The sequence below is a fragment of the Crocuta crocuta genome, unplaced genomic scaffold (assembly GCF_008692635.1).
Source record: "Crocuta crocuta isolate KB4526 unplaced genomic scaffold, BGI_CrCroc_1.0 scaffold97, whole genome shotgun sequence".
Lineage (NCBI taxonomy): Eukaryota > Metazoa > Chordata > Mammalia > Carnivora > Hyaenidae > Crocuta > Crocuta crocuta.
The window spans coordinates 3348185-3373105 of record NW_027531999.1 but is presented as its reverse complement, the minus strand read 5'-3'; the positions used below and the strand labels follow the sequence as shown (position 1 = coordinate 3373105).

The 24921-nt window shown below is 40.1% G+C and overlaps 1 protein-coding gene across 1 annotated transcript in view; it reads left to right on the top strand.

The window, feature by feature from the left end:
• The window catches only part of KCNMB4 (potassium calcium-activated channel subfamily M regulatory beta subunit 4), a gene marked incomplete at its 5' end in the record, with an annotated part of 59054 nt that overhangs the window by 5994 nt on the left and 28139 nt on the right, over positions 1–24921 (top strand). Inside the window, one exon of the mRNA XM_077775226.1 lies at positions 19022–19149. Coding sequence (XP_077631352.1) covers positions 19022–19149 — 128 coding nt within the window. The remainder of the gene's footprint in view (positions 1–19021; positions 19150–24921) is intronic.

Here is a 24921-nt window from a genome sequence, read left to right as displayed (position 1 = left end):
TTCACTGATGGACTGGTCAAAGATGACTCCACAGGCTGTGGTAAGCACAACCGGGTGAAGGGAGGTGATTTTACTAGATGGGAAAACTAGAGAAGAGTTGTTTGAGAGGACGGAATGAAAAGCAAGGGTTTAGTCTTAGATAGGCCTAACAGACACAAGTGAGGATGAATCCATACGCTTCTGCCTTCAATGAGTTTATTCTCCAGCAGAGGAAATAAGAACACCAATAACTATCAAAGGAAGTACAATGTTAGTTCTACAGGAAAGTACAAACACTATGATATGAACATCTAGAGAGAAAAGATTGGGAGAAAAGCTTCATGGGAAATGAAACATGTGCTATGAAATTTTGAGAATTAATAGGATTTTCATCTTGGGAAGAAAAGTAGGGAGGAATGAAGAGGACATCAAGGAAGAGGAAATGCCAGAAGCAAAGCTGTGTGAGTGCAGGCTATGTTGGGTAATCATCAGCTAGACTGGGTGGTTGGAACATAGTTACAAAAAAGAGTCTTAGGACTAAGACAGGAGAGTAAACTGGGATCAATAATGTAGAAGTCCTTGATGGCCAGCATGGGTTTGGTGACATTGGGAAACCATGATAGGAAGAATAATGCTTCCCTCCCCCTCTCAAGATGGCCACATCTTTTAAAAAAAAAATTTTTTTTAATGTTTATTTATTTTTAGAGAAACAGAAGGTGAGTGAGGGAGGAGCAGAGAGAGAGGCAGACACAGATTTGAAGCAGGCTCCAGGCTCTGAGCTGCCAGCACAGAGTCCCATCTGGGGCTCAAACTCACAAACCCGTGAGATCATGACCTGAGCCAAAGTCGGATGCTTAAAAGGCACCCACAAGATGTCCACATCTTAATCCCCAGAACCTGTGAGTATCTTATGTTACCTGGGAAGGGGGAATTAAAGCTACAGATAGTTTATCAGGTGACATTAAAATAAGGAGATTATGCTGGTGAGCCTAGGGTAATCACAAACCCCCTTTAATGTGGAAAGAGGAGGTCAAAGTGATGCAATATGAGAAAGACTCAGTTAGTCATTGCTAACTTTGAATACAGAAGTGGGGCATGAGCCAAGGAATGTAGGCAGCCTTCTTTCCAAGAAAGCGGGAAAAAGCAAGAAAATAGATTCTCCCGTAGAAAATCTGGGAAAAAAATGCAGCCCTAGCTGGTGAGACCCATTTGAGAATTCTGACCCCTAGAATTTTATGATAATAAATTTGTGTTGTTTAAGCCATTAGGTTTGTGTTACAGCAACAGAAACCAAGGAAGGCATTTAAGTAGGTGTGTCATCATGATTTAATATTTTGGGGCCTGGGTGGTTCAGTCTGTTGAGCATCTGACTCTTGATTTTGGCTCAGGTCATGATCTCACGGTTGTGAAATCAAGCCTCATATCGGGCTCCACGCTCAGCGTGGGATTCTCTCCCTCTCTGTCTGTCCCTCCCTTACTCAGATGCTCATGTACAGTCTCTCACTCTCTTTCTATAAATAAATAAATAAATAAATAAATAAATAAATAAACACTTTAAGATGATTATTCAATATTAAAAGCTACGATCAGAACATTAAAAATCCACCTATATTACAACTCTTTAGAAACAATCTAATCTCCAGCTTCCTAGGATCTTCCTGTCTGAGATTACTTATGATCCATCTTTGAAATCCATTGAAGATTTCGATTATTTCTAAGATCCCCAAAATTATGTATCTAAAACCCTAATCAGAAACTTTACAAAAGAGATTTGTGATGTTATAGTATATTTTGGTTACATTTTGGGAAAAAATGCATTTATTCTATGACAAACTGACCTCAGTTATAAAGCTTTCTATAAGGTGTTGACACATTTTGTTTATTTAAAACATTTTTTGTACTCATCTATGAATGAAGATGTCAAGTTTTATTCACCTTGGGTTTAATTTTTTTCAGTCTCTAGCAGAGTTTCATATTCAGTTGAGTTTCTAGATAAATAATACATACATTTATATTAAAATTACTATAACTAGTCAAGTAAAATGCTGAACAGAATGGTTTCTCTGTTTTTTTTTTTCTTATTTAAAATTTATTTTTAGAGAGAGAGAGAGAGGGCATGAATGGGGGATAGGGGGCAGAAGAGAGAGAGAGAATCTTAAGCAGGCTTCTTGCTTCATCCCATTGTTACCTGAACCAAAATCAAGAGTTGGATGCTCAACCAACTGAAACACACAGGCGCCCCACGGAATGGTTTTCATATTACCTATGTTTCTAACTGTTCTTCATGCTGTAACTTAGATATTTGAGAGGACACATAAATGTGTAAAATGTACTTTTGAGTAGTAACAATATCTTCTTCTTTTGTTTTAAAATAGCCAGTGTTACAAACTGAAATTCTTGTGTTCATATAAATTATTTAATTTGTAACTATTTTTGTAATAAACTAATTTAAATACATTTATTTCATGTATTTGCTTTGTTCAGTAGCAGAATCCGGCAGATTGGATCACTAGAAGGCCTCTGTCTGTATAGTCAAGCACATGTGAAAGAATACCCATTCATCTAATTCTTCTGTACCATTCATCTGAGACCAAATGGACTTTGAAACCTTATCAAATGTCCAGTTTACTAGTTGTAACCTAACTACATTGCAGCACCAGTATAATCTGTGAATTTGCTGGAAATTCACATCTTTAAGTCTTGTCCTAGGTCCACTGAATCATAAACTCTGGCCCAGTTTCTGACTTAGTAGTTCTGTGTTGAAGTTTAAAAATCTGTACAGTAAAAGAGTGTATAAATAGGTGGGGAAGATGAAATAATATAAAGCAAACCATCCAAAAGAAGGCAAGAAAAAAGAGAAAAAGAAATGTAGACAGGTATAGAACACTAACCAAAAAATAATGATAGTAAATTTAAATGTCAGTTTATAAGTAATTATGTTAAATGTAAGTGGATTAACTTCCATTTAAAAGACAGAGATTGTAGACTGGAAAAAAGCAAACAAACCCAAATATATGCTGCTTTCAAGAGTCACACATAAAATACAAGGATACAAAAAGGTTGGAAGTTAAAAGATAGGAAAATATACATACAAACATCAACCAAAAAAGGAAAAGAAAAGCTGGAGTATCTATGTTATATGAATTACAGTAGACTTTGAAGTGCAAATTCATTACTATATAAAAAGGGACATTTTGTAATTATAAAAGATTTAATTCAGCATAATATAACAATTCTATATTATTCCAGGAATGCAGGTTGGTTCAACATGGTAAAATCAACCAGTGTAATTAATACCATTTTAATAGAATAAAGGATGAAAATCACGCGATTATCACAATATACAAAGAAAAAAGACATTTGTCAAAATACTCTCGTGCTTAAAAAAAAAAATCAAACTAGGAGCAGCTGAGAACTTCCTCAATCTGATAAAGAGCTACTACGAATACCTAATAAATGGTGAAAGACTGAAAGCTTTCTCCCTTAAGGTCAGAAATAAGACAAAGATGTCTGCTCTTGCCTCCATTGTTTTGGAAGTTCTACCCAGGAGAGTTAGGCAAAGAAAAAAATAAAAACAGCCAGACTGGGAAGGAAGACATAAAACTATTTACCAATCAGGTGATCTTGTATAAAAACCTCCTACAGAATCCACCAAAAACAAAACAAACAAACAAAAAACCCATCTGTCAGACATAATAAATTCAGCAAGGTTACAGAATGCAAGATCAATATACAAACATCAATTGTATTTTTATACACTAACAATGAGCAATCTAAAAATGAAATTTAAAACAATTCTATTTACAATATTATTAAAATAATAAATTTCTTAGGAATATATTTCACAAAAGAGTATTTCTAACAAAAGAGTAAAAGACTTGTACCCTGAAAACTCCAACACTATCAAGAGAGATTAAAGAAGACCTAAATAAATGGAAAGGTATCTTTAGTTTGTGGATTGGAAGACTTAATATTGTAAAGATGGCGACACTTCCCAAATTGGTCTACAGATTGATTATAATCCCTATCAAAAATTCAACTGGATTTTTGTTTGCAGAAATTGACCAACTGATCCTAAAATTCATATGGAAATTTAAGGGACTCAGGATAGCCAACATGATCTTAAAAAAGAATAATGGTGGAAAACTCATACTTTCCAATTTTAAAACTTACTAGAAAGTTATAATAATCAAGACGTGTGGTACTGACATCAGGATAGACATACCAATCTATGGAGTAGAATTGAGAGTCTAGAAAGATAGAAGTACGTTTAAGAGAAATTGATTTTTGTAAATTGTGTCAAGAGCATTCAACAAGGAAATAACAGTTTTTTCAACTAATGGTGCTGGAACAACTGTATGCATGCAAAAGAATGGAGTTGGACTCCTACCTCACACCATATATAAGAACTAATTTAAAATGGATCAGAAACCTAAATGTAAGAGCTAAAACTGTAAAGCTCTTAGAGGAAGCTGTAAGTGTAAATCTTTATGACTTTGAATTAGGCAGTTTCTTAAATACGCCATGAAAAGCACAAGCAACCAAAGGAAAAATTGATTGATAACTGGATTCAAGCACAATTAAAAACTTGTGTTTCAGAGGACAACATTCAAAAAGTAAAAAAGACAACCACAGAATGAGAAAAAATATTTGCACATCACATATCCAATAAAGATATCCAGAATATATAAAGATATCCAGAATATATAAAGAACTTACACAACTCAATAATAACAGTGAAAAAGGCAGATAACCAGGAGCACCTGGGTGACTCAGTTGGTTAAACATCCCACTTTGGCTCAGGTCATGATCTCATAATTCGTGGGTTTGAGCTCCGCGTTGAGCCCTGTGCTGACAGCTCAGAACCTGTAACCTGCTTTGGAATTTGTGTCTCCTCTCTCTGCTCCTCCTCCACTCATGCTCTCTCTCAAAAACAAGTAAATGTTAAAAAAAATTTAAAAAGGCAGATATCCCAATTGTAAGATAGGCAAAAGGTGTGAGTAGATATTTTTCCAAAGGAGGTATACAGATGGCCAATAAGCACATAAAAATGTGTTCAAATGTGTACAGGTGTCTTCTTGGGGTAATGAAAACATTCTAGAACTTTTGTGTCAGTGATTGCACACTTCTGTGTCTACTGAAAACCATTGAATTATACATTTTATTCTTTTAAATTTTTTTCAGTTATACATTTTAAATGGTTGAATTAATTGTTATGTGAATTATAGTTCAATAAAGCTGTTACCAGAAAAAATGTTAAAAGGAGATTTGTTTTGCAAATTTTGGCATTTCAAGTAACTCCTAAAGGGACATCTTATTCAGTAAATGATGTTAAAATGTCCCTATTATTTAGAAAAATATATACTTAAAAATATTAATTTTCCAAATAAGGTTTATTTGGAAAATACTCAAAATTATTTAGAAAACTGTTTAATAAAAATAAAATATAAATTTTAGTAAAATAAAATTTTGGTGTGTGAAANTAATAGGCAATTATAATAAATATAGGTAAATATTTACATAATTTTGGGGGGTGTACAGACCTTTCTAAACATGACACCAAGGGCAGAAGTCATACATTTTTGCAGGAATGCACTGATTTGTTTAATGACATAATAAAGAAAACCTTTAATTAAACCAACATTACAGTTTATTTTTTTAAATATTTATGTATTTATGTATGTATGTATGTATTTATTTAGAGAGTACTGGCTGGGGAGAGGGGCAGAGAAAGAGGGAGAGAGAATCTTAAGCAGGTTCCTTGCTCAGCACGAAGCCCAAAAAACCATTACAATTTAAAGAAAAATGACAACTTTGGGAGATTATTTGCGCTGTGACAGAGAAATGATTCAAAACAACATGTGAAGAGCTCTTAGCAATAAATGACCATCTCTTCAGTAGAACACTAGGTTTGATGGTTAATTTTATGTGCCAGCTTGACCGGGCTCATGAATGCCTGGAGTGCTGGTAAAATACCATTTCTAGGTGAATCTGTGAGGGTGTTTCTGGGAGAGATTAGCATTTGAATCAGTAGTGTCCGTAAGGAAGATTCATCCTCACCACACAGGCAAATTTGCTGTCTGCTGGAGCTCGAACATGACATTGGCATTGCTGTGACCTGGGCCTTTGGACTTCCACTGCATTACACCACGCGCTTTCCTGGGTCTCCATCTTGTGAGCAGTGGATTGTGGGACTTCTCAGTTTCCCTTATCGCATGAGCCAGTTCCTCATAGTAAATCTCTTGTTATATGTCAACATATGTTCCGTTGGTTCTGTTTTTCTAGAGAACCCTGACCAACACACAAGGCAAGCATGAACAGGCAGATCAATGAAGATTTACAACGTAGTTGTAATTAGTGTAATCTCACACATCTTACAAAGAAACTCCAGTTATAAATGTTTCCGGGTCAATTGTATGATAACAGATAACGTTCATCCCATTTTAAACTCTGCCAAAGCACACAGAAACAAGGAAAACTTCTGAAGTTTTTAAATAATTTTAGGATTACATTGAAACAAACACCAATGGGAGTGCCTGGGTGAGTCAGTCGGTTGAGCGACTGACTTTGGCTCAGGTCATGCTCTCATGGTTCCTGAGTTCGAACCTCAAATCAGGCTCTTTGCTGACAGTGCAGAACCTGCTTGGGATTCTGTCTCTCCCTCTCTCTCTGCCCCTCCCTGCTTGCACTTTCTCTCTTTCTCAAAATAAGTGAATAAACTTTAAAAAACCCACCCATGAGAATGTACACGTACAGATGAAAATTATGAGACAGCTTCGCTTAACAATATTTACATAAAATCCTAAGTGAGAGAACAGTGGTAATCGCACTGATGGAAGTACCAGAGGTTTCTCTTTCTCAGAAATAAATAAAGAACATTTAAAAAAATTTTTAAAAATCAAATAGTGCTATAACGATTGGTAGGGGGCATATCTTTATTGAGATTCCTTTGTCTTGATCCCTTTTTCAGTCCAGACACAACTAAATATTTTTCATTTTTTTCTCTAATATTTATCTCCATGTTTCCAAATAGTGGGCTCTGGTGTGTATATTTTAGATAGATACTATTAACCACCTATGATGGAATATGAGGATTTAGCTTTCTTACACCATCCCATCCCACCCGATTTTTCTGCCCTTCATTCTTTAAAGATAGTTCTATCATAATTATTGACTGCATTAATATTGAGCATTAGCTTATTTTAACTATATAAATTATTATTCATTTCTATAACTTTATTTTCCTTGAGCTGATAATCATCGCCTTTTCATAATTTCTTAATCTGCTATGCCCCTTTCTCTTAATTTTCCCAAAGAATTGTAAAGCCACTTTGTACACTGTTTTTCATATGGTTATTCATAATAGGTAACCATTTGGTTGAGCTTTTTTCTTTTTAAAGGAATTTCCTGGCATACCCATTCTGGATTCCTTCAGCCTACTACTGCCCCACATTGAACTGGTTACACCTTAGGCCTGCTGTTTTTCTCCCATGTTGAGTACCCTGTTTCCTTGACCCAGTGCAGTCCTCTTCTATGGTTTATACTTTTGTTTTGGTGGAGTACATCCTGAAGTAGCTTCCTGAGAAAGGATGCATGGGAAATACAACTTTTGATTTCATGTTTTGATCAGAGTTCTGTTCCTGATGATTTAAACACAGTCTATTCCCTTTAATCAAAATGCAATTTATGATTTCTTTGGCAGTGTCCATAAATCAGTGTAGGTCTGTACCTTTGACATCATTTCTTATAAGAGAAACAATCAGAAGTTCTGCTTGAAGTTATGCTCCCTGAGGCCAGATTTCTTCATCTACCCAAACCTGTCAAAGGCTTTAAATACCCACTAGCATGCTACAGGGTCCTTCCGGGGGTACATATATCCCAGTAATAGAAAAACAGGCCTAGTAAGCAACTGTTTATGAGGACAGGTTGGGAAAGATGATAGTATAAAAAAGAGAATGTGCATTGAAGAGTGTGAGCCATTTGCTTATGAAACTTGTTTCCCAGCACAACCTGCTTTAGCCCTGAAAACCCCACCCTTAGGTTTCAGTGGGTCAGAAAGCCCAGGGTACAGTGGATAGCATGGTAACTTGATGTTCCATGTTCAGGCATTCAGACTCTAGTGGCACTATTAGCAAGTCAGTGGTCTCTTAGATGGAGAATATTGGTCAAAGAAAGCATGGGTTTGCTTTATGTTATCAGGGCTCTCTACGGGCTCCATGTATCCCCCGGTCTGACACAGACCTCATAGACTGTTAGAGGCACTGAGCCAAAGAGGTGAATTGAGGAAGTCCACCAAACATTGTGACTCCTCCTTATTTTTAAGGACTGAAAGATGCAGCAGTTTGTCTTTCACTTTGGAAGGGATGTCCAGAAATCCCCGAGACCTCTAGCCTCCGGGAAGCATCGCTGAATTTTCCAGTCACTGGCAAGTGAAGAGAACACCTGTTCTCTACCAAAGAATCTAGGGCACCTTGTTCTCCCTGCTCCTGGGTCCAGTAATCAGCCTGATATCATCAATGTACACTGTACTATCATGTTCTACTGCAGAGCAGAGTGTAAGAACCAAAGAGAGTTGAGGTAGTGCCGAGTAGAGCAGTCCTGAATAAGCCTGGAAAGTCTACACCATCTTGGCCAGGTAAAAGTAGCTGTCTCTGTTGCTCTTTGTCCACAAGAATGGAGAAAATGGCATTTGCCAGATCAATCACCATAGAATAGGTTACAGTAGTAAGTTTGTTTGCTGCAGTAAATAGATTATATCTGAAATGGCAGCTCAAATTGGGGCCACCACTGATTCATTTAGCAATACAATCATTCTCCAAGACTTGTCTGTCTTCTTCAGGAGCCAAACAGGAAAATTAAATGGGGACATGATAGGAATCCTCACTCCTGTGATCTCTGTGACTTCCTAGGGTGAGTCTTAGCTTATCAGTGTACTATTTGGAGAAAGAGCAGGTAGTTTCAGAGTTCTGTCTATGAGGAAGCGGGTCAGGGAGGAATTTAGTACTAGTGTTAAGTGTGTGTATTATATCTATACCTTTAGGATCTGTAGGAATAACCATAGGAGAGTTTATGGACCAGCTGGGCCCATTGTGATACCAACTTGGGCCAAAATTCTCTTTTCTTCTGGTGCTATGAGCCCCCATTGTGAGCACAGTCAGACTTAGGGTCCTCAGGCCTTAAGGTTAGCACAGAGCCAGTCCTATAATACTCTAAATGTCCGCCCTTTCTAGACACGCCCCAAACCAAACTTTTAACTAGAGAGGACAAATGGTGTTACCAGAGGGAGGTGAGTGGGGGACTGGTGCACCAGGTGAAGGAAATTAAGAGCACACTTATCATGATGAGCATGAGTAATATATAGAATTGTTCAATCACTATATTGTACACCTGAAACTAATATAACACTGTATGTTAACTACAGTGGCATTAAAATCTTAAAAGATAAAAGAAGTGACTGCCCTTTCCCCACTGCATTGCTACTCTGATAAATGTCTGCATGTCCTCTGGGGAAAGGTTAGAAGACTTTCAGTAGGGCGCTACTTCAGGTGCTACCAGCGGGTCTTTCCCAGGATGACCAACCTTCCCTTCATTCAAAGAGCTTTTGGCCTGGGGACTGGATGAGGAGAGCTGTCTTATGTCACAGTGACTCACTGGACTACATTTCACCAAATCTCAGGGTTTTTCAGGTATGTAGATCAAGGAGAACCTTGAAGGGTGTTCACCTTTTTTAGTCCTAGGGGTCCTATGGTCTGTCAGCCACTGTCAAAGATTCCTGTGGATTAAATAATTTTTAGTATGCTCACGAATTCTGTGAGTCAGAGATTTAGACAGGGCACAAAGGGGACACCTTATCTCTGCTTCATGATGTCTGAGGTCCCAGTGGGATACTCAAAGGCCGCAGACTGGAATCATTTGAAGGCTCATTTACTCATATATATATATATAAATATATATATCAGGTAGTTGATGTTGGCTATTGGGTAGAGTCTCTCCGTTCCTCTCCACACCAGCCTTATGGTGTGATCTCTCTGCACAGGGCAGTTTTGGCTTCCTCACAGAATAGTGTCTGGATTCCAAGGGCAGACATTCCCAAGAGAGAGTTACAGGTAGAAGCTATGTCACTTTTCCTGATTTAGCCTTGGAAGTCACACAGGATCACAGAGTCATCCATGTTCTAGAGAAGGAAAGATAAAGCTGTACATTGAGAAAAGTGTCAATGTCACATTGTAAAGGCTTATGAAATGGGATAGATATTGGTGCAGCCATCTTTGGAAAACACATTCTGCCACAAGTAGGAAACATCAAGTTTTTTTTAACTTTTTAATTAAATTTAAATTTTTAAATTTTTAATTACATTTATTTATTTTGAGAAAGAGAGAGAGCATGTGCACACACACAAGTGGGGAAGGGGGCACAGAGAAGGAGAGACATGCTCCCAAGCAGGCTCCGTACTATCAGCGCAGCGCTGGATGTGGGGCTCAGACGCAGGAACTGTGAGGTCATGATGTGAGCCAGAATCAAGAGTCAGATGCTCAGCCGACTCTGCCACACAGGCGCCCCAGAAACATCAAGTTCTTATCAACATGATCAATCCTGGTTAAAGTAGACTTAGCCTGGACAGGGCTTATTGGTCTCTTTCAAACAAATGATGGTTGTAATATTTCATTAAACACAATATACAAAATACAGTATACAATACAATACACAAATAATGCCATCAATGAGCATATCTGAATGCATGCATGAACATTTAAGAAAGTTGTATTTCATTTCCATGTTCTGTGTGGTCATGAAGATTGATCATCTCAAAGATTTTAAGTTATGGTCATATGCCATTGAACAAATTTTTACATGTGCTGTCATGCCTGTTGTAAATAATAACTATTGAGCTTTTTCCAGGTTAAAACTTCTTGTTTTGGTTTGACTTTTTCTATTTAAATTTGACTTCTATTTTAGTAGACACTGTATTTTTATTTTCTAACTTTAAAGCGGAATGAACTATTTTCTCTTGAAAATGGAATGTTATCTGAAACTTTTCTCAGTTTTAATAGTACCACCAACTTTAACAGTCTGCTGGAATCCAAACGTTAAATGAGTATTGGTAAATTCCAGAATGCTGATAGTATCATCACATGACAATAAATTGGTGGGTGGGAGGGAATACTCTGAAGGAGGTGGCGAGCGAGTTTTCATTGAAGCATTTAAGGAGAGAGGAGCAATTCTTCAGTGAGTAGTAGTTCAGATAATTGGGCATTTTTCAACACCATCCTCCATGCCCTCTATCCTCCAAGAACATTAGATGACTCAGTCTTTCTGGAACATTTATACACAAAGTCATTGCACATTCCATTTCTCTTCTTGGAATGTCACCTTCCCAACCCATCCTCTGAGAAGCAAACTCCTGTTCAACCTTTAAGACACAAATCAAAACCATCTCTATCATATACCCCCAATCCAAAATCTTCACTTCCCCTTAATTTAATTTAACTTTTTAATTTAATTTTATTTATTTTATTTATTTTTGAGAGAGAGACAGACAGAGCACAAGCAGGGGAGTAGCAGAGAGAGAGGGAAACACAGAATCCGAAGCAGGCTCCAGACTCTGAGCTATCAGTACAGAGCCCAACGCAGGGCTGGGGCAGGAACCACAGACTGAACCATGAGATCATGACCTGAGCCAAAATCAAGAGTGAGCACTTAACCGACTGAGCCAACCAGGTGCCCACTCACTTCCTCTTTGGTAATCACAAAGCACTTTGTGAATAAGCTACTGCTACTACTACAATGCATGCTCCTCGGAAGGAAGGGAAGAGGCAAATAAGGGGTGAGTAAAATCTTACCTTTGCAGACTGTCCTGTGCTCAGCGGTCAAGAATGGGACATTGTATAAATTATCAGTTCTAAAAATTTGTCGTTCCAGGGGTTAAGGAGAGCTGTTAATAATACAGATTCCTGGTCTTACTGAATCAGACTCTAGGGAGGGTGGATTTTTTTTTGATGAACAATCCAGGTGGTCTTTGGAACAGAGTGTGACAAACACATTCTAGGCTGGGCACCATGCTGTAACTGCCCGGCCTGTTCTCTGAAGAGCTAATTGTAGCTTCTGCTGTTCTTAGTCAGCCTTGCTTTTTGTTTTCCAAGCCATTTGTTTGAACTTCAAGTTCTTCCACAAGACTATTTTCATTTAGCTTTCAGATATGGATACGGATTCTGGGGCACCCTGCCCTAGAATTTAATTTTTTTTAGCTGACATATAATTTTGTATGTGTTTGTTAAACTAACCTACATTCATAGTGTGTGTGTGTGTGTGTGTGTGTGTGTGTGTGTGTGTACAATTAATGAAGTCGAGGCATATGAAACATTATGGAGTTTATAAATGGCTCAGTTTCACTTTTTATTCCATTATACACTTATATTGTCCAAAACTGCCATTAAAGTTACAAATCATAGCGGACATATATCTTACAGGATTTCAGAAAATGGGGAATTATAGGATAAAATATAATTAGATCTATGTTTCAGTATGTTTCAAGAACTCATTTTCTTTTTTTTCTTTAATTAAAAAAAAAGTTTTAAAGGAATCTCTCCATCCAACATGAGGCTCAAACTCAAGACCCCAAGATCAGAAAAGGTGCACCTGGGTGGCTCAGTTGGTTAAGCATCTGACTTTGTCTGAGTTCATGATCTCGAGGTTTGTGAACTCGAGTCCCACTTCGGGTGCACCCTAAGCCCAGATCAAGTGCGCTTGAGCCCTGCTTTAGCCCCATTTCTCTCTCTGCCCCTCACTCACTTTTGCCCTCTCTCTCTCTCAAAAAAAAAGTTACATGCTCTATTGACTGAGCCAGCCAGGAGCCCCAAGAATTCACTTTCTAACCAAGTTTACTTCAGAAATTATTTTCGTATTATGTCTTTCAATACCACCCTCCCTAACCAAGTGAAGTCAGTCAAGAAACTGGAGGGAAAAAACAATTCCTCCATTTCTGTTTCTTAGATAATGCCTAACATAGACTCACTCCCCGATGTTTAAATGGACCACGTGTATTGTGCAATGGTTTTTTAAATGATTCAGTGAAGGAAGAAAGTGAATTCTGCCTACTCTGCCCACATGATTGAAATGCAATCCTGAAGACACAAAAGAACACACTCAAGAGGATACTATTAAAATATAAATCCATTGTGATAGGCTGAAAAGAATGCTATTATAAACCTTGATAAACCCTAAAATAAGATAATGGAAAAATAAGTCATAATAAGTACATAATCAAATATTCCACATCAAATGATGATGGTGTCTTCCTTTAATAAACTCACTGAAATCTTAGCCCACTCAATTCTGTCAACTTGGTGCGTTGCAAAAGTCAAGAAAAAATTTTCTACCAGGTAGGCATCAAACAAATATATTTTATCACATTCCTCTTTTTGTCTTTACTTTGTAAAGAAAATTATTTCATGCAAGTTTAGGCAGCAAATGACACAGACAATAGTGAAGGTTATTTGGGTGATAATGATATTAGAAATTGGGAAATGCTGCCTTTGCAAATGAGAAACAAAAAAGGTCAGAACTGTATGAAGAAGCTTCTCCCAGGGAACGCTCAGTGTCCTCTATGACCAAAGACACCGTGTCTGTAAATTCACCTAAGTGAAATTATATCCATGGCACCAAAAACCTCCCCTGGAGCCAAACGGAGAGAGGAGTGAGCAAGCAAAGACTTACAATGCACTTCTCTGAGAATGTACCGGGAAAACAAAGCCTTGCCGCAGCCTGCCTCCACCCATCAGTCTTCGAGAGGGCTACACCGATTCCATTCCCAAAGAATCATTACACTGGTTCTCTGAGAGAAGGATGCANAACCGACTGAGCCACCCTGGCGCACCCCCCCCCCCCCCCCCCCCAAGCAGGGAGCTCCAAAGGGAGAAAACTGGGAAGCCCTAGAGATAGAGACATGGGGCAGTGTGGGGCAGTGGTTAAGGACACTCTACAATCTGAATCCCGACTTTTCCATTTGCCATTGTGACTGAGGGAAAGTTTTCTTAAACCCCTGCCCCTCATTTTCTTCAACTATAAAACATAGGTGATTATCATATTTGCTCACTTGGATTAAAGTAGATTTGCGATGATGAGATGCTTCACATATAATCAATGATAGTGATGTTGCTGATGACATGGTCTACATTATCACGTGTGCCCCTCCCCCAGTGGTGAGCTATTCATGGTGGAGCTATTATAGTGCCTGGAAACCCAGCAGGTTTGAACAGTCCAGAGAGGAAAGGAGTCTCTGACTGAATTTCCATTTTTTTCCCCCTAGAACACTGTTTTGAATTGATAGTTATTACTTATTTTAAAATTCTTTTTTTTAATGTTTATTTATTTTTGAGACAGAGAGAGAGACAGAGCATGAGTGGGGGAGGGGCAGAGAGAGAGGGAGACACAGAATCTGAAACAGGCTCTCAGCTGTTATCACAGAGCCTGATAGGGGGCTCGAACCCATGAACCATGAGATGGTGACCTGAACTGAAGTCGGATGCCCAACCGACTGAGCCACCCAGGCGCCCCTTAAAATTCCTTTTTTCAAAAAATTTTAATGTTTTATTTATTGCTGAGAAAGAGAGAGAGAGAGAGAGAGAGGAGCATGAGCAGGGGAGGGTCAGAAAGAGAGGGAGACACAGAATCCGAAGCAGGATCTAGGGTCTGAGCTGGCTGTCAGCACAGAGCCCGATGTGGGGCTCAAACCCACGAACCGCGAGATCATGACCTGAGCAGAAGCTGGACGCTCAACCGACTGAGCCACCCAGGCACCCCGCGCCCCTTAAAATTCTTAATCTACACTGATCTTCCTGAATTGAGAAGGAATCTAGGGAGAACCTGAGTTAGGCTTTGCAGAAATTTTAAGACAAAACAATCAAACTATAAGAAAATGGACAATAATGAGTTTTAAGAACTTAAGGTTTGGGTCTCTTTTTTTAAATGTTTATTTATTTTGAGAGGGAGACAGACACACACACACACGGGGGGGGGGAGGGGAGGGGAAGAAAGAGAGGGAGAGAGAGAATCCTAAGCCGGCTCTTTGATGTCAGCAAGTAGCCTGATGCAGAGCTCCATCCCATCAACCGCGAGATCATAACCTGAGCCAAAATCAAGAGTTCTGAGTCAGGCTCCTTGTTGAGTGTGGGGCGTGCTTAAGATTCTCACTCTCTCTCTCTCTGCCCCACTACCCTGCTCACACTATCTCTCTTAGAAGAGGAAAAATTTTCCTTTTAAGGTGATGTGAGCTTTAGAAGTTACTAGAATATTATAACTCATTTTTAATAGTTTTTTTTTTTTTAATGTCTGTTTGTTTTGAGAGACAGCATGAGCAGGGGAAGGGCAGAGAGAGAAGGAGAGAATCCCAAGCAGGCTCTGTGCTGTCAGTTCAAAGACCAGCATGGGACTGGAACTCATGAACCATGAGATTATAACCTAAGCTGAAACCGAGAACCAAACGCTTAGGCACCCGTAAGCTCATTTAATCTATGATACTGTTGGAATGAATGTGGTCCATGAAAAAAATACTTAAATTTTGATCACAGGCATTTTTCCCAATGTAAAAAAACAAACAAACAAAAACCACTTTGCTTCTAAAAATTCATCCACATTACCTCAAAGTATCCTAAAGGTGGGGCACCTGGAAGCTCAGTTTGTTAAACGTCTGACTCTTGATTTCAGCTCAGGTCATGATCTCACAATTTGTGGGGTTGAGGGCTCCTCACTGACAGCATGGAGCCTGCCTAGAGCTCTCTGCCCCTCCCCTGCTCTCTCTCGCTCTCTCTCTCTCTCTCTCTCAAAAATAAACTTAAAAAAGAAACGTATCCTAAAGGCAAGGAATATTTCTTTTTACCCACATGAAACCACAACGTACCTAATACATACTCGACTCACTCATTGAAAGTTTTTGTCTGACCTTTCCAAAAACATGTGGATGTGACTTCTGGTCACATCATAGAGTTGTCATTAGGTGGAGACATTTCTTTTAAACCATCCCGCCTCCACTACCCTCACCCCCAGAAAAACACTAAATAGCAAAGACTTCAAATTGAGTTCATTTGCAAAATTTAAAAGTCTGGCTTCATTACATTTGGGTGCTAGTTGTTATTCCCTTAAATGTTTAGTAAACCCCGTGTGTCAAAGACAGCCATTGCAAAAAATGCTCCAATGGAGTTTTGTTTCACACTCGTTCCTTCGAAGAGCACAATCAGGTGCTACCCACTCTCACTTTATATACTCATTGACCATGGTATAGAAAAAAGTTTTAATAGAAGGAAAGGAACTGTCCAGCACATTATAGGAAATACTTTTTAAAAAAATCAGAGGCCACGTATGAATGCTAAGCTAATGCAAAGTACAGGGTCTCCAAGAGAGGACGTGCCACACTTGTCCGTTTTGCTGGCTGGGGAGGTTGGCTCAGTCAGGCTTCCCAGCCACTTCCGCAGAGCTCAGGATCTCCTCTGGGAAATAGACTGCAACAGTGTTCGTAGTCCTGTCTTCTGCTGGGTCCTATCTTGGTGCACCTCCAAGAAAAGAGTCATAGAAATGTAGATCTAGAAATTATTTTGGAGATTTTACAGATGAGAAGAAATGAAGTCCAGAAAACAGAAGTAATTTACTCCAGTCCAAACACCCAAAGGATAGTAGGACTGGAGCCCTATCTACTGGCCTCTATGGCTTCTAAGCCTAACAGCTGCTTTGGAAGAACTCAGACTTCAGGATTTCACAGAAATCTTTAGCTTATGTGTTACACTGTTATTAATAGATCATTATAACTATATGTGCAGAAGGTAAATATCCAGTGATCCAACCATTAAAATAAGATTTGCATAACATGTTGTGAATTTGTTACATACAACAGAAAGTAACCAAATTCACTAAAATTTAAAAATATTTCTGTATTAATTTAAAAAAATTAACCACTGTGAAAATGGCTTCATCATCTTGAATAAAAACCTTATATAAGTGTGTTATTATTGGGGCGCCTGAGTGGCTCAGTTGGTTGAACGTCCTAATTTGACTCAGGTCATGCTCTTGCAGTCTGTGAGTTCCAGCCCTGCATTGGGCTCTGTGCTGATGGCTCAGAGCCTGGAACCTGCATTGGATTCTGTATTTCCCTCTCTCTCTGCCCACCCTGCTCACACTTTCTCTCTTCTTCAAAAATAAATAAAAATTAATACAATAAATTAAAAAAATAAGTGTGTTATTATTAACTCTACCAACATTTTTGAGATTGCACTATTACCAGGCATGGCCCTAAGTGTGAAGATGCAAGAGGAAAAAGAAGAGCCCTGTTCCAACTTGCCAGCAAATTGAGGACGCTGATATAAAACAAACCAGTGTGATCCTGTGATTACAGCTCTGGCTGCCTGGGGTATGATGCCTGCGGCAGGACAAATGAAGGGGACTTAACTGTCAAGTAAGGAAGAGAAGCTTCCCCGGAACAGATGCCCCAGGGCTGCATCTTGAAAGAACAAAAGGGCATTAAAAGAAGAGAGAAGAGCATGTTTCAGCCTGTAGATGTGACAGCACGTGGCAGATCTGGGGACTATGGGCTTCTAAATGGCTGCGTCCCACAGGCTGGGAGGCCAAATCCAGAAGAGGGTTGTACATCATACCTAAATGTTTGTATCTTAACCAGAAAATAGTGGGAAGGTGTTGACAAGTTATATGCTCTAAAATAACAAGAATCAAATTATGCTATAAAGTCATTGGTTTCATTTGGTTTTGTTTTTTTGCTTCGCAATATCTGAAACTTTGACAGAACATCTGGGAGCTGAATGTGATAAAAAATCACTAGTATCCAGTTGAAGAGCAGATAGAAATCAGTTTCCTCATCTGTAAAATAGAGATCATTTTAGGGTTGTTGTCAGAAGCACATGGTTAAAGCCCGTTCAGCATTTATTACAGGATCAGGCATATTGTAAACACTCAGTAAGGGTAAATAGGCACTGTGATCATCATCATTATAAAAATCTGAATTGGAGGGGCATCTAGCTGGCTCAGTTCGTAGAGTCCAACTCTTGATTTCTGGATTGTGAGTTTGAGCCCCATGCTGGGTGTGGAGATTGCTTAAAAAAAAATCTTAAAAAAACAAAAACACTGAATCAGAGAAAATGAGTTAGAATACTAATGGTTAATTTTAACATGTAGAGTTAAGAATAATTTTCCAAATTTGCTGATTCTGTATTGCTTAGAGTAATTGGGTCCCTTCAGAGAGAACTACTTTGTTAGAGGCAGAGCTAGGAAAAGGCATTGGTTAGCAAAATACATTGATTATGTACTTGTGAGGAACTTTTCTGCTGATTTTATTGTCCAAGAGAATGTAAGGAAAGGAAACTTGAGTTTCAGCAGTTGAGAGCAGTATCTGAGGAGAGCTATGTGCTTGATTTGGGAATTTAAAGTGGAAGAGGAAAATATCAAGGTCCATAGATAGAAACTCTGGATAAAAATTAACATTTTTTTTTCTTGGCAGGCCCACAGAAAAGAAGAGAGTATATTATGCTTTTAATTTGCTATTACGTTGTATCTAATTGTTTATAATCTATCCTCATACTGTAATGACTGGAAATTATTTTTTGTTATTGGAATATTTTCTGTAATTATTCCAAATTGAAAATTTGAAACATAGTTTAACAATTTCACTTTGGTTGTATTAAAAATTAGGTAGGGGCACCTGGGTGGCTTAGTGGGTTAAGCGTCCGACTTTCGCTTGGGTCATGATCTCGTGGTTTGTGGGTTCGAGCCCCACGTCGGGCTCTGTGCTGACTGCCAGCTCAGAGCCTGGAGCCTGTTTCAGTCTGTGACTCCCTCTCTCTCTGACCCTCCCCTGCTCTCTCTCTCTCTCTCTCTCCTAGAAATAAATAAAACATTAAAAAAATTTTTTTAAAAATAAAATAAAAATTAGGTAGATCAGAATTAGATTTACTATGTGCATAATACCATCTCTCTATTAAGAAAAGGACTACATTCCAATATTTTGTAGAATAACAGTTTTATTTTCTGTGTTCTGTTTTGTTAGTGCTCCTATATTCCTCCCTGTAAGAGAGAAAATCAGAAGAACTTGGAAAGTGTCATGAATTGGCAACAGTACTGGAAAGATGAGATTGGTTCCCAGCCATTTACTTGCTATTTTAATCAATTTCAAAGGTAAGCCAGTATTGACATGTGCATATTAAAATGGTTTGTAGCCTGTGTAGTTTATTACAAATTAAATCGTAGATTGTGCTCACTTGACAAAATATCTGACCTGGAGATAGTCTCAACTCTTTCTAGCGGGGAGTTAGGGAAGCCACTTCTTACTTGACAGGTGGGCAGGGAAGTGAAGAATCTTCAGGACAAGAGGAGAGAACTTGTATCATGGCGCTACCCTCTCGGATACACAGAGAACATACTTTCAGATTGGAGCATTGGATACTAGTGGTGTTTCCTGAGAATTACAGATTCATGCACATAAACTGACCCACATGTGGGTTTGTGAGCACTTGGGGTTGGGTCAAATCTTCCCTTTCCTTTTCCTTTCTATTCTGTCGAAGTACCATGAAAATGAGTTCACGCCCTGAAAACTTACTTGACTTCGAGAGAACGCAAGTCATGCCGTATAACCGCGGATTGTTGGACTAGAACACTATGGTACCCACCCGGATTGATCATACTAATTCATTCATTAAACATTGAACTTTTACACCTCCTTGCCGTACTCTCCATTTAGATGTTCCACAGTTACATTAAGCTTTCTTTTCCTCTCGGAGTCTCTCTTAGTGAAGGCCACTACCACCCACTTGTTTACTTAGTCCTGAGAACAGTGAGTAATTCCTAATTTGTATTTCTCCTTTACACGCTATTGTATTTGCCGTCATGCTGACTCTACCTCCATAATGACCCTTCTCTGCCTTCCCTCTGCTACTGTCTTACTTCAGCTCTATTAATACAAAACGCTTCTAACCAGTCTTTCCACCTCCCACCTGCCCCCACTCCAAGCCCATTCTTCATGCTGCTGCCAAGGCGATCTTTCTAAAACATGAATTTAACCTGGTTACTCCTCATGGTTTTCAAAGTAGAGTCCAAACATCTTGGCATGGCCTATGCATCAGGTACCTATGGTTTGCATAACAAACCACCCAAAATCTAGTGGCTTACTCCAACAATGATTTATTGTTCCTTACAATTCTTTGGCTTGGCTGGGAGTTCGTGTGCAGTCAGATGATGGCTGGCATAGCTGTGTGGGCCAAGATGGCCTCGCATGCCCAGCACTTGGTACCCGTGTGGCTGAGGCGCCTCAGTTCTCCTCCACCCACTTCTCCTCCTTCAGTAGGTTAGATCGCCTTCCTTACAATATGGTAGCTTCAGGGCAGCATTTGAAGAGAGCCAGGCCTTGACTCTGGAACTTACATAACATCACTTCTGACACATTCGATTGGTCAAAGCAAGTATGAGGCCACCCAGATTCATGGGGTGTGAAAAGCGATTCTACTTCCTGAGAGAAGCTGCAAAGATTTTGTGGCCATATTTAATCCACCATAGCATAGGCTTCTCAAGTTCTTGCCCCAGACTACCATCTTTCCAGCCTCATCTTTATGCCACTCTGCACTATGTGCAGTTCCAAGAATATCTTATATGTTTATATCCATGCCTCTTTATTTGCTTCTCCTGCTTCTTGACTGCCTTGATGAAGACCCCCTTTCTGGGCTGTTTTCCAAACCAAGTTTGGTTTAGTTGTATTACTTAGGAAGCCATCTATTGCATGCAAATGGAAAACTGACTCAAAGTATCAGAAACAATTGGGAAATTTATTATTGGGTGCATTAAGAAACGTACGGGTGGATCAACGTTAGGGTTGTTTGATGAAGTCACCTAACAGTGGCATCAAGAACCCTGGTCCTTTCTGGATCTCAGTTCTGCCTCAGATCCACTCATGTTTACGATATGCAGGCATAGCAGTGTCCAAAGGCCAAAAGAAAACTCTCTTTGGGCATGTTTTTCTTGGAATTAAGAAACCTTTTCTCAGCCTCCCCTTAGGTATCCAGGTTTATCTTGAGTCCTTTTGCCTACACATAAACCAGTCACAAGAAAGAACAATCAGAATGTACCACTGAGTTGGACAGGGCAGTATCTCCTTAGCTGGACGGAGAAAGGATGCACACCTGAGCAGACAGGAATGAAGAGGAAGGAACGAGATGTTGTAGAACAGCCAAAAGTGCCAGCTGTGTGTCTTCTATGTTCTGTTTACACAGCTCTATCCCTGACGTTTGCAACCCTCACTTCACATAACTATGTCAGAGGAGCTTAAAAAAAAGCACTACAAACCAGTTAAATTAGGATCTCTGGTGGTTGAACCTAGGCATTAGCATTAAAAAAAAATTGACTTCAGGGATTCTAATATACCACTCGATTGAAAGCCACTACATTATCTTTTCACTTATGCCTCTCTCCTGGAATCGTCTGTATGCCCATCTCTCCCACGAGACTGTATACTGGTTAATGGCGTGGTGCATCCTCTTTGGCTTTATATCCCCAGGACTGAGAGCAATGCCTCACTCTCAGTTAATAAAAGTCTGGTGAATTAATGAAGAAATGAATGCAACGTGCCAGATTAATAAGGAGGAATTTATTGGTGAGAAAGAGGTGCTTATGCAAATAGAAATATGACTTTATCAGCTAGAAATGAAAGAGGAGAAGACCTTGAAGATGAGATGGCTACAATAAAGAAACAAGGCTTGACGACATAGATACATAAGGTGTGTAGGTTATATAATAAGGAGTGGTGAGCGGTTCTTACGAACCGGGTTCAAGTCCCGTGTCGGGCTCTGTGCTGAGTGCTTGGGGTCCTCTCTCTTCCTCTCTCTCTCTGCTCCTCCCCTGCTCACCCTCTCTCAAAATAAATAAATAAAGACTTCAAAAAAAAATGAGTGGTGAATCTGTAAGGTGGAAAGGTAGCTTGAAGTTAGATTTCTAAAGGGTCATAAATGCCATACTAAGGAGATCATCCGTTATATGGGCAAGGACAATTTATGACACGTTTTTTCTTCTTTTTCTTTTTTTTAAATCAGAGACTGACTTGAGTAGATCCCTGATTTAGAAAGTAACCCGTTTAAAAAAAAAAAAAAGAAGGAAAGAAAGTAACCGGTTTGAGTGTTGAATGTATATTGGAGGAGAACGATGGAGAGCCAAAGGCACCGTGCTCTAGCCCAGACACAGGCAGGGGGTGGGGCAAGTAAGGAGAATAGTGAGTGGCTACTGTGTGCCAACCATTGTGAATAGCATTGTGTTTAGCTCACCCAATTTCTTATAGTAGTTCTAAGTACTAGCTCCATTTAGCATATGAGGGAACTAAGTCTCAAAGAAGCTAAATAACTTGTTGGATGTACACAGCTATTAAGTGAAAAAAACCCTGGAATCCAAAGCTCCTTCCATTGCCGTTCTGCTGGTCCTCATAGAGCCGGAGGGCCCAGATAAGGGCAGTGGACGTCGAAACAGCTCACAGAGAGATACATCAGGAAGATGTGTAAGAGTTGGAACCAATAGAACTTAATGTAAGTGTTGAGGAACAGGAAGGTGTCATGTTTGCCTGGGTGTGAGAAAGGACAGCCCTGCTTCATGCTGGATTTGAGGGACTCACATACCCAGAAGGCGTTTGAAAAAGTTAGAAGTGCAGACTTTTAGTTCAGGAGCAGGTCAGAGCCAGTGTTAGACAGCCGGGAATCACTGGTACACAAGCTGTTAGTGGAGGGCGAGAGAGAGAATGCACACATAATTAGGGACACATAGAGAAGAGGAAGGTGGACAGTCTTGGGGTCATCTACGCTGAAGCTATAGGGAGAAGGAGGGTGGAGGAAATGGCCAGATGGTGAGAGGACAGTCTGAAGAGTGTAGTGTCTTGAAAGAGATAATCAAAAAGGACCACTGAGTGGGGCGCCTGGGTGGCTCAGTTGGCTAAGCGGTTGGCTTTGGCGCAGGCCATGATCTCACAGTTCGTGAGTGCGGGCCCCATGTCAGGCTCTGTGCTGACAGCTTGGAGCCTGCTTCAGATTCTTGTCTCCCTCTCTCTCTCTGCCCCTCCCCTGCTTTTGCATGTGCACACACACACTCTCTCTCCCTCTCTCTCCCTCTCTCTCTCTCTCTCTCTCTCTTCCCCCCTGTCTGTCTCCCTCTCTCAAAAATAAATAAACATTTCCCAGTAAAAAAGGACTACTAAGTCACTGGTTTTGGTAATCAGAAGCCTGTTGGGGGGCACCTAGCTGGCTCAGTCAGTTAAGCATCCAACTTTGGCTCAGGTTTGAGCCCTGTGTCAGGCTTTTTGCTGACAGCTCAGAGTCTAGAGCTTGCTTCAGATTCTGTGTCTCCCTTTCTCTACCCCTCCCATGCTCACACTCTGTATCTCTCTCTGTCTCAAAAATAAACAAACATTAAAATTTTGTTTCAAGAAGTCTGTTTGCCATCTTTGTGAAAACAAAGCCGTCTTAGAGCACCGGGTTAGAAATCATTTTATATTAGCCTGAGGGGAAAATGTGAAGGCAGAGTGCAGAATAAGTGCAGAGTCCTCTTTCCAGAAGTTTGCCATGTCTGGAAAAAGAGCTTTGGGGAGAAGGTAATTCTAGGGAAGCAGGAATGGGTTCAGAGAAATGAGACCACTACAGACTAAAACTGCTGAGGAAGAGAGAGGCTCTCTTGCTGAACATAGTAGTGCGGCAAAAGTGGAACACACCCTGAAGAAAATGAGACAGTATGAAACCACAAAGATGAAGGGAGTAGTGGTATTTTTTGTGATGTTGGGGCCCCGTAACGGAGAATGCAGCAGCGGTCAAGATGGTTGGATTCTGAACCCACTGCTGAGTCAATCAAGTGCTCCTTTAAGCTTCCTGCCCTGGAGGAGGAACTGGTCTCCGATGTTGGCAGGCCTGCACTTGCAGTTGGAAGCCGGCAGGGGCGCCCCTCCCACGGGCTGTCTTGAGCAGCTGGTGGTCTTCTTAACAAAGTTCCCCTCACTCCCCTCTCAGGCATCTCTAAAATTTTTTTAAGTTTATTTATTTTGAGAGAGAGAGAGAGAGCAGGGGAGGGGTAGAGAGAGAGAGGGCGAGAGAGAGAATCCCAAGCAGGCTCCGCACCATCAGCATGGAGCCTGACGTGGGGCTCGAACTCGGGAACCATGAGCTCATGACCTGAGCCGAAACCAAGAGTTGAGTGCTTAACCGACTGAGCCAGTCCCCACCTCTCAGGCATCTCTAAAGGCTGCCTCCTCCAAACACAGTTGCCTCCTGTGGGCATGAATTCTGAATGTCTTCAAGTCCCCACCAGGAAGTACTATCCTCCAGAATGTTGAGAACTCTCCAAGAGACCCAGTCCGACATTCTATGCTGTTAACTTGAGCAACAGGAAATGTTAGCCCTTCATACCTCCTCCGGATCGATACCTATTCCCTAGCCTCGCCTCCCTGTCCCATCCCCAAGCTGTCGGGGTGTCGATAGAAGTGGGGGCAGTCTATCACAACCCAGAAGCACCCGAGACATGATTTTAAACGACTCTGGGAAATGAGAAGTTTAGAGTTTGGCTCTTGTACCACGACATATGCAAGAGGAAACGGGCGCTGGTTGGAGGTGTGAAAATGGCAGCTCCCTGGTGCAGTCTACTCGCAGTACACTTTTTACTACTGCTCAACATGAAATAAAAATAGACTTACTGTAGAGACTCCCAGATGCTCTCGATAAGATGAACTTTATATTTAAAGTAACCTTTAGATTCCTCTCAAATGCAGGAAACTGGAGAGAACAGTTACCAAGAAGTTTCCATTTTCAAGGAAAGGATGGTATGGTATTTTAAAAATCCCAGACAAAGATGATTGGAATCTCGGCTTTCACTGTTTTAAGCCTTATTTAGGGGAGTTATGCTCAGGAGTAGAATCTGCAGTGGCCAGAGAAGCGACCA